A 13,616-nucleotide genomic window follows, 5' to 3' on the forward strand; every position below is an offset into this window, starting at 1 on the left:
GTGCAAGGCCTGCCGCATGCTGAGAGGAGGAGCAGCCTTACAATAGCTTCCAGACCTTCTTCAGACCCAATTAGCCAAGATGGACGCTGGAAACCCGGGGGAAATTCCAGTGGATTTAGAATACTTCCCCTCACGCACTTAGAGCAGCTGAGCATTCCAGGAAAACGTCTCCAGTTGGAAAGTCAAAGGAAGGATTCAGCAAAAGTCAACAACTAGCTGACTAGTTAGTCAACTGAGTCAAGACACACTGAAAAGCAGCACAGCCCATGAGATCTATATGGATGGCTATAGATCCAGCTTGTTTTGTGATTAAGTCACACACAGCATCTTTGCTGCTTGTGGAACTTAATCAAAAATTTGCAGTTTGCAAAGTCCATCGAAACATCTGAGCTCAGCTTCCAGAGGGCAGAAAAGAACAGCTGTGTCTTATGAACTGAAGCTAATAATGCTTAGCACACTGTAGCAGTTAGAATCTTAAAAAGAGCAGCATGTACATTAACTATTAGTATTACAATAACCTGTAACAAATAAAACCACTCCAAAGGAGCAAAACTATATAAAAAGCTCAAAATTTAAACCAAAGAAATAACCAATTAATGTGCAAGAAAGCCACACAAAGGCTATTTGTTACTGTCCATAATTACCACCCCACTAGCCTACCAGTTCCCAAACTGCAACAGGCACTCTTCTCCTCCCAGAGGGCACACAGTATGTAGTAAGGTACAAGAGGGGCCTTAAAACACCCAGGAAAATTATACCTGGCTTTTCTTGCCTACGTCTTTCCTCAGTCAAAAGAAAAAGAATTCTTTTCTCTCTAGCATTTACATGAAAACTGTCCCTTCTGACTTAAGAGTAAACACCACAGTGTAGACCTGGTCCCTGCCCATTGAAGACGAAAAGAGAATGGTAGGTAAGATTCATCTATATCACTTTAGAGTCACTAGACTACCGCAAGCATTTCCTCAAACTATGGTTTGATGATACAAAATGTTGAGTAGAAAAACTGACATACGCCATTCCTACCCATCTGCCGCTTCCTCCTTTTGGATCCTTGTTTCCAGACACGCTACGCTTCTTGTCATAACTGCCTATGAGAGACAACCCTTAACTGGGTTAGGAAACTTATCTACCTGAAAGATAACATAGGGAAAATAATATTTTTCAGCTGATTAAATGGAATTTAAGCTAATTCCCCATAAAGCTGCACAAACAGTATGAGGGGAGTTAGATAGGAGGGCAGGAAGTGAGCAATAACTGTTCAATCCCCTACTGCTACACAGAAGATGCCCCCGATCCAAACCCCCTCCCTTGGGCCAGCGCTAGTCACTCCTTTGATCTTGTTGGGCCAGTCAGGGAACTAAGCTAGCAGAAAACTAACAGCACATCATTGGAAGGCTGGAAGAATTAGGTCCTTACCCTGGAAACAGCTCCAGAGCAACTCCAGTCACACAATTCAACTGTGCAACCCTGACTTAATGAGATAATGTCAGCCAATTCAACCCAGAACCATGCTTCTTACGCTATTTCAACTGCGGTGTAGAACGAGCAACTTTAAACTTCAGTTAAAGTAATTTATGCCAGTACATGTTAGTCTAGTACTAACACATACCCATAACCAGGCAATTACTACGGCTTAGCTAACAGGCGACAATCCATCATTTTGCGTCCTGTAACTGTACCCTAAAAGGCTGAGCTTATCTGAATGCTACTGCACCATCACCCTTACGACTGACTACTCATTTCATAGCTTTTCTAAGAGATTGGAGAAGCCTTGAAGACTTCAAAAGTTTTGACACAAAAGTTACTGTCTCTTTAGATGAGTATTTAATTGGTTTGAGAAATTAACAAAAATAGTTCCAATTTGCACAATACCCTAGCACAGCATCTTTACAGATGAGCAAGAGATTCAAATGCAACAGAGCAACTAGCAGGAGGTGAGGAATATAAGAAAAAGAACAAGCTAGAAATACAGGATCTGAAAAAAACATTTTATTAAGAGAAAGATAAAGCCAACTACAATAGAAAAAAATGAAATTTGGAAATTCTGTTCAGAATAGAATGGCTGTCACAGCTTCAAGGCTTCATCTTCCAAGCTATGACAAAAATAAAAGAACTGTCTTTGGTGAAAAGTTTATTAGCTTGACATTTCAAAACAATACAGTATTTTTAAGTCAAAACTAAAGACAAAAGCAAGCACTGAATGTAGACTGGACTCTAATATTAAAGATTTCTAACTCGTATATATTCAATAAATGTAGGACCAGAAATTCTTCCATTTAAACAGGATCTAATCAGTCTTTTGAAGATTCCACATTAGCCTGGTGAGAGCTCCAGATTTCCTTGAAGAACCTGCACAACAGCAAGCCTCAAAAGCAATAGCAACTTGTTTAAGAACGAACCCCCTCCAGCACATGGAACCACAGCACCGAAATACTGGTGATCAAGATAATGTAGGCTACCATCTCAACTTTGGCAGTAACTTGACTTCAAATAAGTTTGTGTAAAAGACAGGTGTGGCAACATATCCAGTTACAGTTTCTTCCTAGCCTTAGCAGTTTGTTACCAGCTTATGCCCTCAACCACGAGTGCTACTCCAGGATTAAAAAATAATAATGAAACTATGGAGTGTCAAATCTGAAAGAGCAAGGAAAAGGCAAACGTCTGTGTTGTAAAGGAAAAACCAGTCAAACAAATGCAAATTCTACAAGTCTGCAGGATTTAGCTGGATCACCGTAACAACAATTAACTACTGTCACGCAGAGATCCATCCAAACAAGCATTTTCTCACTGCATTGCTCACCTGATCTTTGCAAAATGGTTGAGAAGTTCCCACAAAGTCTGTTGACAGAGAAAGGTGTCTTGTAAACGGGAGCCATCATCCAATTGTAATGCAATCCGAATCTATAGGAAAAATACACTTAATTAATCTGAAAATTGAATGAAAACTTCTTTTCTTCACAACAACTTTTTTCAATATTTCAATGATCTTTAGAACCTGCTACCCAAAAAACCATGACTTCCTTCTAAACACTTGCTGCAAAGGATTACATTAGTTAAAAATGCAGAGGAGTACTCTAATGATTATTTTAGAAGTTAACATTTAGAATAGTTCTATTCTGCTATGAATATGAGTATTATATATGAGGATCTTATGAGAGACCTTACTGAAGTCCAGGTAGACAATATCCACTGCTCTCCCCTCACCTACCAGGCCAGTCATTTTATCATTGAAGCTTATCAAGTTGGTCAAGCATGACTTCCTCTTGTTGAATCTATGCTGGCTACTCCTGATGATTTTCCTGTTGTTCATGTGCCTGGAAATGGTTTCCAGGATTAGCTGCTCCATTACCTTCCCAGGGATCAAGGTGAGGCTGACCCACCTGTAATTCCCTGTGTCCTCCTTCTTGCCCTTCTTGAAGATAGGAGTGACATTTGCTTTCTTCCGGTCTCCAGGCACTTCTCCCAATCACCATGATCGATCAAAGACTATCAACAGTAGCCTTGCAATGACATCTGCCAGCTCCCTCATCACTCATGGGTGCATCCCATCAGGGCCCACAGACTTATGTATGTTCAGTTTGCTCAAGTATTCCCTGACCTGATCCTCTTCCACTGAGGGTACATCTTCCTTGCTCCAGCCTTTCCACCTGGTCTCTGGGACCTGGGATTCCTGAAGGCCGGTTTTGCTAGTAAAGACTGAGGCAAAGAAGGCATTCAGCCTTTTCCATGTCCTGTGTAACCAAGTCCCCTGCCTTGTTGAGCAATGGGCCTACATTTTCCCTAGCCTTCCTTTTGTCACCTACGTACTTAAAGAAGCCCTTCTTGTTGTCTTAGATGTCCCTGGCCAGATTCAATTCCAGTTGGGCTTAAGTTTTCCTAACTTCATCCCTGGATGCTTGGACAAGGTCTCTCTATTCCTCCCACGTTATCCATCTTTACTTTCACTCTCTGTATGCTTCCTTTTTGTGTTTGAGTTTTGCCAGGAGCTCCTTGTTTATCCATGCAGGCATCCTGGCATTTTTGCCTGACTTCCTATTCATTGGAAAGGACTGCTCTTGAGCGTGGAGAAGGCAATCCTTGAATATTAACCAGCATTCTTGGGACCCTCTTCCCTGCCATATCCTGAACTGAAGGCCCATGCAAGCATCCCAAATAATGCGTCATCATAAGCAATTGAGATGTTCTGTTTTACGCTAGCTGAAACTTTACAGCAAGGGCCTTCACAGCTATATAAAATGAATTCCAATAACCCAGACAGGATCGATGCAGCTGCATAAACTGAAACATCAACCAAGAGCTCTGTTGACTTAAGCATCGATTTGTGGAACAACTTCCCTGAGGCAGAACAAACAGCATACTTGCAGATTCACACAGAGAAACAATGCACATGGTCCAAATCTATCTGAGTTATTGAAGACCTAACCAACTATTATCAGCCCAAAGAGACTACACGTGTAACTTGCAACTCACTTATGCTTCCTAACCACAAAATTCTGACATACAATTTAAGAGTGAATTGATCAAAAAATCCCCAAAATAATTCTGGACGTTCAGTTATCAAGTTCTTAAACACCTGCAGAAGAAGGCAAAGGACAGCTAGCTGCCTATTCTAACAAGCCTTTTCCAGCCTGGAATGTGAACATTCACATTCATTAGTAGGTGCTCATGCAGATCCTCCATATTATTCAGAGAATTGCTACCAAAAAAAAAAAAAAAAAATCCAAGGCATTTCTAAAAATGAGCACAGAAGACAGTCCTGAGGAACTTCAAACTCCTGATGGTCCGAAGGGAAAAATCCAGCAGCTGATCAAGAGATGGAGAATGGCAGAGCACTTCAGGTGTTATCTTTACCTTCTAGAGAATATTCAGCCTTCTTTTTCAAAATGTGTAACAAGTTTTGTGTGTAATGTGTAATAAGTAATTAAGTAAATAAGTAATAATTTCATGTGTAGTGAGTTTTCCCAATTAGCTCACCCATCTACAGAAAAGTTTTAAAAAAAAAAAGTCCCTATCAGATAGCGCCTATGGTTTTCTCAAGTCCACAGAAATTGGCCTTATTCAAAAATCTGAGAAGGACATAAACCTAGGACATCAACAGCAGCTTTCTTTCATTCTGTGTTTTCATGTGCCCCCACCAACAATCGCAGTGCAGCCTCTCTCTCTGTGAGGGCGTGTGCGCACATGTGTATGTGCGCACAAGTGTGTGTGAACATGACAGGGGAGGGCGAAGAGACAGACACAGAAAGAGAGAGAGGAAGATGGGAAAAAATAGATACCACACACTCTGGCAATCTACTGTGCTTTCCTTGGAGGAATATGTTTGTCATCTGCCTCAGCTCCTACCAGTTCTTGCAGGACTGCAAACTGTGATCTGCTGGAGACAGGAATTTTTCTACATAAAGGAAACAGTGGCATCATCAACAACTAGCCAACAGAACTAAGTCATTTCATCCCACCACTAACACAACCTCCTGCTTTCTCCTATGCTGGAGACAAACCTTAGATTATTCTCAGCTACAGCAGAGTGATGACAGCTGACATCACCATTCTATAAGAATCCAGCCCAGAAATTCAGACTAGCAGTTGCATCAGTTTTTGGGAAACAGTTCAAAGCTAAGCATGTCACGAAAGTCATATTCAGTCAATTAGAAAAGTCTTTTTAAAAATCCCAGGCTCTATATAAAATAATAGAGAGACCGGTGCCAATTATCTTCTAAGTTTACAAACATATAAACAAAAGGCTAACAACTTTAACACTAGAACTGTACAGATGGTACCCCTAGATCACCTGCCATAACAAGGGGAATTTGTTCAATTTTTCACTGAAGAACCACCTTATAGGCATCGATGATTTTTACACGCGAAGGCAAATCCAAAAGCATTCTATTTTAAAAATATCAGACTTACTGAACAAACTCATGATTTATCAAAACCTATATTCTGTCTCTAGGAGTAACTGCTGCCAACACACCACAGGAAAGCACACCTACTTCCATGCACATTATGTCAATAAAAGAGACAATAACAAAAGGCACAAAAGCAAATTCATCCCAACATTACTGCAGCTGGCCTGCATGATTGAGTCCGCATCTCAACTGCCATTACATTAAGGATAATGCTAGTGTCAGTTCTGGTCACAAAGTTACCCAGCTGTTTTAAACTTCCTACAGTATTTGACACTAGTTCCCTGTGGCAGGGAATTCTTTTGGTCAATTCTATTTTGTACAAAGTATTTTCTTATACTGTCTGTAAAATTCTTCCAAGTGAAATCTCTGTTCTTAGTTTATGGGACAGCAACTCTGTTTAGACTGCACCCTTCACAAGCATATTTGCTGTATCTTCTAAACTCCCTAAAAAAGGAACGAGCACTCAAGGGGAAGCTTCACTTCTATAGATTCTTCTGTTGAAATACAACTAAACAGTAACAACCTAAACTTTCATGAGCTCTTCTCTTTTGTGATCTCAAGTAGTGATTCCATGCTATAACCCCTCTCCTACAGTACAAAGTCCTTCTCACCCTTTCTAATATGCTGCATATATCTTCTTGGAAAAAAAAAATAAAATCACTGGTTTCCTTCAGTACAATACCTCCCAAACTGGATGCAAGTGTCAGATAAAGTAATCACTCTACCATTTTAATAGAAACACTTTCCTCTGGTAGACGAACTCCATGCCATCACAACTTTTTTTAACTGAAAATTTTAAGCAGATGCTACCAGCTTGTGGTATTTTTTAAACTAAATAGGTCATTTGGAGCACAAACTTCTTTCTACCACAAAGTCACAAGGAAAACATTAGTGCCAAAACAAAGCACATGGAGGTTTTACAGAGAAAATCATGGACATCAGTGATCCCCAAAACTACGTTGCACACCCACAATGAACTAGAGCAGAGATTCCAAAACCTTCTCACACTACAAAATTCACTTTTCAATGTATGTATCAGTTTATCTTTGTGACAGCTAAGGCAACTGCCTATAACAAAATACCACTAATACAATTTGGCAAACAGACATTAAGACATTAGCACTAATAGACCTGAAACTTTCACAAAAATTGAGAAACTCCATATAAGGAAGTCAGTAAAAAGAGAAATGACTGCTAGTGATAGACAAATTTTCATTCCCAGGCTACTTAAATAAGATCATACATCATTTTTACCACATAAAATCTTTACGTTTATTAACACCTATGCATCGTTTTAAAAAGTATGCCTCCAGCTGTTATAATGACATGCATAGAAGATTTTTAAATCTCCTAAACGTGACAATAATTCCTACAGAACACAGCATCCGTAAGCCCTTTGCAAATTATACTAAATAGGGACATCCGGCAACTCCTAAACACAGCACATGCCACAAAAATTTCTAAAGCTGTGTGAACACACCATGAACAGCAACGCTGGGAAAGCAAAAGAGAATCCTGTAAGAATTTGAGATTTTAGTCAAAAATCCAGAGGCAGATAACAGCAACTGAAATAGAAATTAGGAAAGGGAACCGAGTTAGTAGCTCAACCGCTGAGCAAAGTCATCAGTGATGTTTAACTTCTTATACATTCATGACTACTAGTTTTTCAGCTCCCCAGAAGATCTCCCTATCCTCCAGCAAACAGCTGGAACTCCACCATCATAGAGCAAGCGAAGACTTCCAGCTACTAAATTACCATCTTCCACCACACCTCAACCAGTCTTTGGGTGGTCTTCCGTTCAAGCATTGTTCAAGCCTAACCACACTCTTGCTCATTAGATCTAACGAGACCATATCCAGCACAGCTGATAACTGAACAAATCGGGTCACACTGTGAAATGAACATACCGTGTTTCCAATTCCCACTCTATTAGAGACTGGCACCATCTCCAGTTTGGCATTGTTGGGCAGTCTGGCAAATCTCCACTGTAAAGAGAGATCCAACACGCTCCTCTGAAACCTAAAGAAGAACACAGCCCATGAAGACATCAGGAACCATCCTATGACACCTTCAGATCACTTCAGGGACTGGCAACAGTGCAAAGTCCAGGTATTGAGCAAGAGAATTCCCCATGGGCAGACTAGAACCCATAGAGCACAATTCAACAATGCACAACTGGTAATTCAAAAAACAGTCATCAATAAAAATTATTCTGCATACCAAAAAAGCTGCAGTTTGTAGAGGTCACAGGTAAAATACTCAAATATGTGCTCCTCCCCAGGTTTTGAGAGATAAACAGCAACTGAATACATATTTAAGCCTGGTGTTCACTGTTAAATAAAAAGGTACTTTTTTTACTGCCACTTAGACAAATAACCTCTTGATTATGACACAGTCCAACCGTCAGGTAAGAGAGGAGAACAGTCCTACCCGTCTGTGAGCTGGCAGAAGTGCGTGTGTGGGGAGGGACATCTTTGTGGAAGTTACATGGGATCTCGCGTATCTATCTCAAAAGCAAAGGGAACTTGGCACGGGGAAATCGGGAGATTAATTTGAACAAAATAACTGCTGGAGAACAATCTGAACCGAAGCCCGTGGATCCCTTCTCTCCCCAGGGACGACCCTGAGTGATCTCCTCGTGCATTATCACGCAAGACCCACACAGCCGTGGCATAGGCTAAAGCGGAGACTGACCCGGCGAGCAGCTCAGGGACCCCCAGATCCCCCTCAGACACCCACCCGCCCGCCACACGCGCGCTCCTGCCGAGGCCCGGCAGGCCCGGCCGCGCTCGCTGCGGAGCAGGCCGGCCGGGACAGCCTTCCCCAGCGCGCTGGGACCACGGGCAGGCCGCGGGCACCGGGCCTGCGCCTCGCCGACAACGCGGCAGGCGGCTCAGCAGCGGCGGGCCCCGCCCGGCCCGGAGAGCAGCCCCGGGCGGGCCAGGCGGGGCCTCTCCCCCCGACGGCGCGGCGCAGCCTCCAACCGGGCCCGGCCCGGGCCGGGCCGGGCCGCCCGCCGGCCGAGCAGGGCGGAGGCGGCGCCGCGGTGAGACTCACTTCAGGCCGTACTCGCCGGGGCTGCCGCCCTGCTTCCTGCAGACCTCCTCGAGCACCTGTGGAGAGAACAGAGGCGTTACGGGCCGGGCCGCGGCCCTGCTGCCGCCGCGCGCCGCCGGCCGCCCCGGACCCACCTGGAGCAGCACCGTGCCGGGCCCCACCCGCACCGTGACCCGCCGCCCGCTGGGGGCCAGCACCGACACCACGGCACCCCCCCCGCCCGCCGCCGCCGCCATCTTCCCTCCCGCCGCGGCGCCGGCCTCCGCGCAGCTGGGGCGGAGCTGGACCCTGGGCCGCCCCCGCCTGCAGACCGCGCCCCGCCCCGCCCCGCCGCGTAGCCGAGCGGAGTGGAGGGGCCCGGCCCGCGGCAGCCGGCCCGCCGCAGCTGGCCCGGAGCGGGACGGGCAGGCGGCTGTGCGAAAATGCGGCCGCGGTGGGAGTTGGCTGCCCGGCGGAGCGGCATTTGCGTTTCCCCGGGTGCGAACGGGGCTCGCAGCACCACCGGCACCTGGAGCGAGGGCAGGGGAGCCGAGGGAGGGTGCCGGGCAGACGAAGGAGAGTGCAGCGGGTGCGCCCCCCAGGGCGCAAGCGCTGTCCTTGGCAGAGGGAGCGGGGCGGGGGCGGAGGAGGCCCCCGGCCTTCCCGCTCAGTCGAGGGGAGAGGCGCCGGGGCCGGGGCGGGAGCCGAGCGCAGTCCAGGGGCCGCCGCCGCCGTCCCGCAGCTGCGCGGAGAGCCGGAGGGGAGGACAGCCGACATTTCCAGCAGCTGTTGACACCGCCTAGCATTTTCCGTTGGGTTTCCAGTGTTACGATCAATCACCTGACCTCTGAGGAGATAAAATAGATGTCTTCGTTGTGCTTGGACCTTGTCTGGCAACGCAGGTAGTAATCCCCCAGAGGTGAGCACACCAGTCCTGCCAGCGCAGCTGCGTACGCGCCAGTCGTTCTTCACCCTGAGCCAGAAGGATCTGTCTGGGGGGCTGGGCACTCAGGTGCTAGATTTATGGCAAGAAATCTCTTCCGCAGACTTGAGCTCTTGCCTCTTTAACAAGCAGTGGTGGCAGTGACCAGTAACTCCGAAAATATCTACGTGTACAACAAAGATACTCCTTGGCAAAATATAAAAGCTATTGCAACAACCACATCTCAGAGAGAAGAGGGGAGCATCTTACTACGTTCCCATTGTCAGATGAGTGTCTAGACAGTGTCACAATCAGGACACCGGTGGTAAGACAAATTACAGCATCCTGCTGCCTTCAAAAGCCATTTCTTCTGGGGGAAAAAAAAAAAAGGAAAACTGTTGATTGGGCATCTCATGATTAGTGTTGCAAACTCAGCCATTCGGATGAGATGACTGCAGCTAGGGAACCAAGATTATCTTACATTTTACGACACAAAATTTCTCAGAGACTTTATTTCATTTATGAGCTTCCCCTCAGCACCGCCTTTTCAGAGTCGAAGGCGCTCTCAGAGATTCAACTACAGTCTGTTTTGTTTGCTATCATAAAAAAACTTTTAGTTCGGGTAACCACTGGAATTTACTTAGCCTAAGTTGTTACCACATGCCAAATACTTTCTCTACTTCTATATTTATCATATATGTTAAGCTTAAGTCTGCACTACCACCCCCAGCACCCACAAAAATGTCTGCTTTGCTTGGCTTATAAAGGAAAAAAGATCCTTTTAAGGAAAGACACTTTTGTAAAAGATAACACTTGCTCGTTTTTACCATATCAGCAGTGTGAGAGAAGGGAGAAAAAGAGAGGATGGGAATTTTAATGATGGAAAGACATCCTCTTGCTTATGCATGTGGATTCCTAAGTTCACCCACCACCATAACTGCTCAATAAGATGCAGTAATAGTAATAAAGGACATCCTGGTGTATAATGCGTTCTTTAAAAATAACTCTTAAAAATGTCTACATTTGTTCTTTCCATTTCATTGGGAAGTACCATTGTCATGTCACTTATACAGCTACAGCGTTCAGGATATTGGCATCCCAGTTCATGTCTGTAATTCCTAAACACATTCAAATGGTTTAAGTCGATGTATTTTACTTCCAGAGCTGGGATGGTCAAGAAATATAATATGGCCAGTTACCACAGAACAGCTGATTAGTAACTTGTCAGTCCACAGCTGAATGACTTTCAATCATACGTCAATACCCTTCAAGTTGTCTATGTGCACTTTTTTACTATTTTAGCTAAACTTTCTGAACTTTCCGAATATAATCATGATAGCTATATATGGAAGTATTACCACCATCTTCCTTTTACTTCACAGTTCTCACCTTACGTAGCGTAGAACTTTGTTCATACTCTGAAATTCAGCACTACGTAAGGAGGTTATGAATTACTGTCCTCTCAAGGATGCTCTTTTCTAGGAGAGAGGCCCACATCTTAGACGAGCTTCTTAATAAGAATGGCTACACTGGCTCACACCAAGGTCATCAGAACATTACCTCTGATGGCAACTGGGAACAACAGCAGAGCAGGAGACTGCGATTATATTTTCCCCAGTATCAACTTCCAGTTTTCAGCAATCTGCATCTTCTAGACTTCGCGAGTCAGAGGTTGTGTCATTACATCTAATCATATCTGATGGATTTTTCTTACATGAATTTGCCCAGCCACGTTCTGAGCCCATCTGAGCTTTTGGCATCCACAGGATCATGGGACAATGAATGCCACAGTTAAATTGTGTTGTCTGACAGAAGTACTTAATTTTGTTTGTTTTAGAACTTCTTCCTTGGTGTTCCCCAGCTCTTACTGAGAAACAATCACTAATCATTCTCTGTTACCATCTCAGTAACATTCACAAATCTAGAGACGTATTTCTTATAATTCGCTACCTTTTTAATTGCCTTTTGCTGTAAAATGTGTGAAGAGGCGTGAGGACTTAAGGGCAAGATTGTTCTGAAAGTTTTCATACTTTTGCCTACAAAGGGTGCAACAAATATCTGTGGTGTGCAAGTTCTTAGTCTTTAAACTAGGCTAGAGATACAAAGCTCTGCAAGTATCTAACACAGAATGAAGATACCCTGTCCTTCCACTAATTAATACCTTCACAGAAGGTATGAAGAAGAAGAAACAATTACAATGGCTACCTTAACACCAGTGATTATTCAGCTGTTGAGGTGGAGCAGCCATTCAGTTTTAAAAGAGACACTTTGGGTTGCATGGAGCCCAAAAGAATGGTCGTTTCTGGATGGAGGGTAGCTCCTATTTGATGTCTGAAGCAGGCAGCTGTTTCCTATTTTGCATTTGGAAGTGACACATCCCGTAAAGAAATGTTGCTCCTGTTAAAAAGACACCAATGTAATTTGATCTGAATGTTTCCAAGTTGCAGGATTAGAGAGATGAATCTAGTTTTTAATGGCATGTCATAATCAGAAAGTTGTATGGAGGTTAAGGGTCACATTTCATACCAAGAGCCATTTCTAATCTCAAATATTTATCTGAAATTAGAAGCATCAGGAGAGAAAGAAGGGGGAGGTAACTACAACCTGGAGTTCATTAAAGTGCTACAAAGAAGGAGGAACTCATTAGGAAATAGCTGAAAATACCCTTAACAATTCGGATTTCTGCCACTGTCAGGATCAAGAGGATGCCTGCAAATCTACCAGGTGAGTCTCAGCAAAACAACGTCCACCACGCTAAAAACTTTTCAGAAATTGCATTTCATTAGTGATTACAGCGAACAAACTGTAGAATGACCTTTCCCTAAAATCACCTTTTAGGCAGCTAGTGCTTTGCATTAGATACATATCCCTGGCATTATGCATGTTTGCATTCTGTCACACACCCACACAGAGAATAATGCATAAATTTGCTTCTCGATAAAACATGGAAACCCCCCCCCTTTTTTTTTCTTTCCAATGGATAGGAAATTGACTGTGAACATCTAGAGGTATGTTGTAACCAGTTCCAAAACATGATACAGAACAATAGTTACTTATCACAGTAATGATGATTCTGAAAAGTATTTCCTCCTGTCTGTACCAATGGTACGTGCTATTGATCGTGCTGAGTCCTGGGGACATTCGAAAGGGTGGTTCCTACCAGAGCATCACACAGCACGTTATATTTGCACAAAGGGTATAAATGAGCCCTATCAGAGTTTACATAGATTACATTTCCCAGTAAAGACAGACTGTTTCCCCGCTCCTCTCTGGAGGGCTGTCGAGGGCTGTGAGCTGTCCGTTTTGGTGTCTAAACGAAGATGGAATTATTCAAAGCGTAGCATTTTCTCTGTTTTTCCTCTGTTTTTAACACTGAGGTCTGCAATAAGGACAGCATTTCTTTGACATTCCTCACTCCCACAGATGACGGGCACTCGGGTAACTGGGACTTGACATGGCTTTTTCTCCAGGATTATTCTCGCAGTCACTGGAAATGTCCTAGCACCAGGGAATAACCAGGGAGACCTGCTGGGGGGTAAACCTCACGAGCTGGGAAGAGCACCAAGGCAAATCCTCCCGCGGCGCGACAGCTAGGGCCGGCCCGCCCGCCGCTGGGAGCCCGGCGGGGACCGAGCCCGGGGCGGCGCGGCCGGCGCCTCGGACCCGCCGCGCCCCCCCCGCACCCCGCAGGCTTCCCCCCGCTGCGGGAGAGCCCTCTCCCAGTGTCCCTCTAAACGCAACCGGGGCCACC

The 13,616-nt window shown here is 44.6% G+C and overlaps 1 protein-coding gene across 15 annotated transcripts in view; it reads right to left on the reverse strand.

Moving 5' to 3' along the window:
- Window positions 1-9,219, reverse strand: part of ASPSCR1 (ASPSCR1 tether for SLC2A4, UBX domain containing) — a 53,719-nt gene extending 44,500 nt beyond the window's left edge. For 8 of the 15 annotated variants that reach the window (XR_012676659.1, XR_012676658.1, XM_075169201.1 and 5 more), the window contains exons 1-4: window positions 9,099-9,219; window positions 8,965-9,020; window positions 7,815-7,926; window positions 2,801-2,901 (exon numbers count right to left, since the gene is read on the reverse strand). Coding sequence is in view for 13 of the 15 variants with exons in the window: in XM_075169201.1 (XP_075025302.1) it covers window positions 2,801-2,901; window positions 7,815-7,926; window positions 8,965-9,020; window positions 9,099-9,200 (371 nt within the window). In the remaining 2 variants the exon portion in view is untranslated. Of the gene's footprint in view, window positions 1-2,800; window positions 2,902-7,814; window positions 7,927-8,127; window positions 8,605-8,964; window positions 9,024-9,098 lie in introns of those variants that run through there. The other 7 variants (XM_075169196.1, XM_075169194.1, XM_075169192.1 and 4 more) reach the window with 7 other exon arrangements.
- Between the last annotated feature and the right edge of the window lie 4,397 nt (window positions 9,220-13,616).

The sequence above is a fragment of the Calonectris borealis genome, chromosome 20 (genome assembly GCF_964195595.1).
Source record: "Calonectris borealis chromosome 20, bCalBor7.hap1.2, whole genome shotgun sequence".
NCBI classification, from domain to species: domain Eukaryota; kingdom Metazoa; phylum Chordata; class Aves; order Procellariiformes; family Procellariidae; genus Calonectris; species Calonectris borealis.